Genomic DNA, 370 nt, shown 5'->3' with positions numbered 1-370 from the left:
CCCCAGCCAGCCCTCCATCTCCCCAGCCATGCCCAGCCAGCAGTGGCACCTGGGGACTTCTCCCCACCCAAAAACCCTTATTTATTCTGTTGGGTTCTTTTAGGGATCCCAGCCCAATCACCAGCCCCACCTTCCTGTCACTCAGCCCCGACACGGTGTCGATGTACTGCTCTTGGATCATGAAGGCAGCCAGGTTGGCAGTGTAGCTGGCGAGTGATCTTGCTGGTGGTGCCCTTGGGGTTCTCAATGGGCACCGAGTTGTTGAAGACCAAAGCCCACAGCAACCACACTGACTTGCCAATGGTGAAGGAGGGACCTCCTGGCCCTGTGGAGACAGGAGACAGAGGGGACAGCCATCAGCCCGGCCAGG

General features: G+C 59.2%; 1 protein-coding gene across 1 annotated transcript in view; it reads right to left on the bottom strand.

Annotated features, from left to right (window-relative positions):
• Positions 1 to 370, bottom strand: part of LOC104532569 (glutamate receptor ionotropic, NMDA 2C) — a gene marked incomplete at its 3' end in the record, with an annotated part of 8438 nt that overhangs the window by 1809 nt on the left and 6259 nt on the right. Inside the window, 2 exon segments of the mRNA XM_029087434.1 lie at positions 131 to 215; positions 217 to 343. Coding sequence (XP_028943267.1) covers positions 131 to 215; positions 217 to 343 — 212 coding nt within the window.

Source organism: Antrostomus carolinensis, unplaced genomic scaffold, assembly GCF_000700745.2.
Source record: "Antrostomus carolinensis isolate BGI_N321 unplaced genomic scaffold, ASM70074v2 scaffold15491, whole genome shotgun sequence".
Lineage (NCBI taxonomy): Eukaryota > Metazoa > Chordata > Aves > Caprimulgiformes > Caprimulgidae > Antrostomus > Antrostomus carolinensis.
Note: the sequence above shows the minus strand (reverse complement) of the source record. Positions and strands in the feature narration are given on the sequence as shown.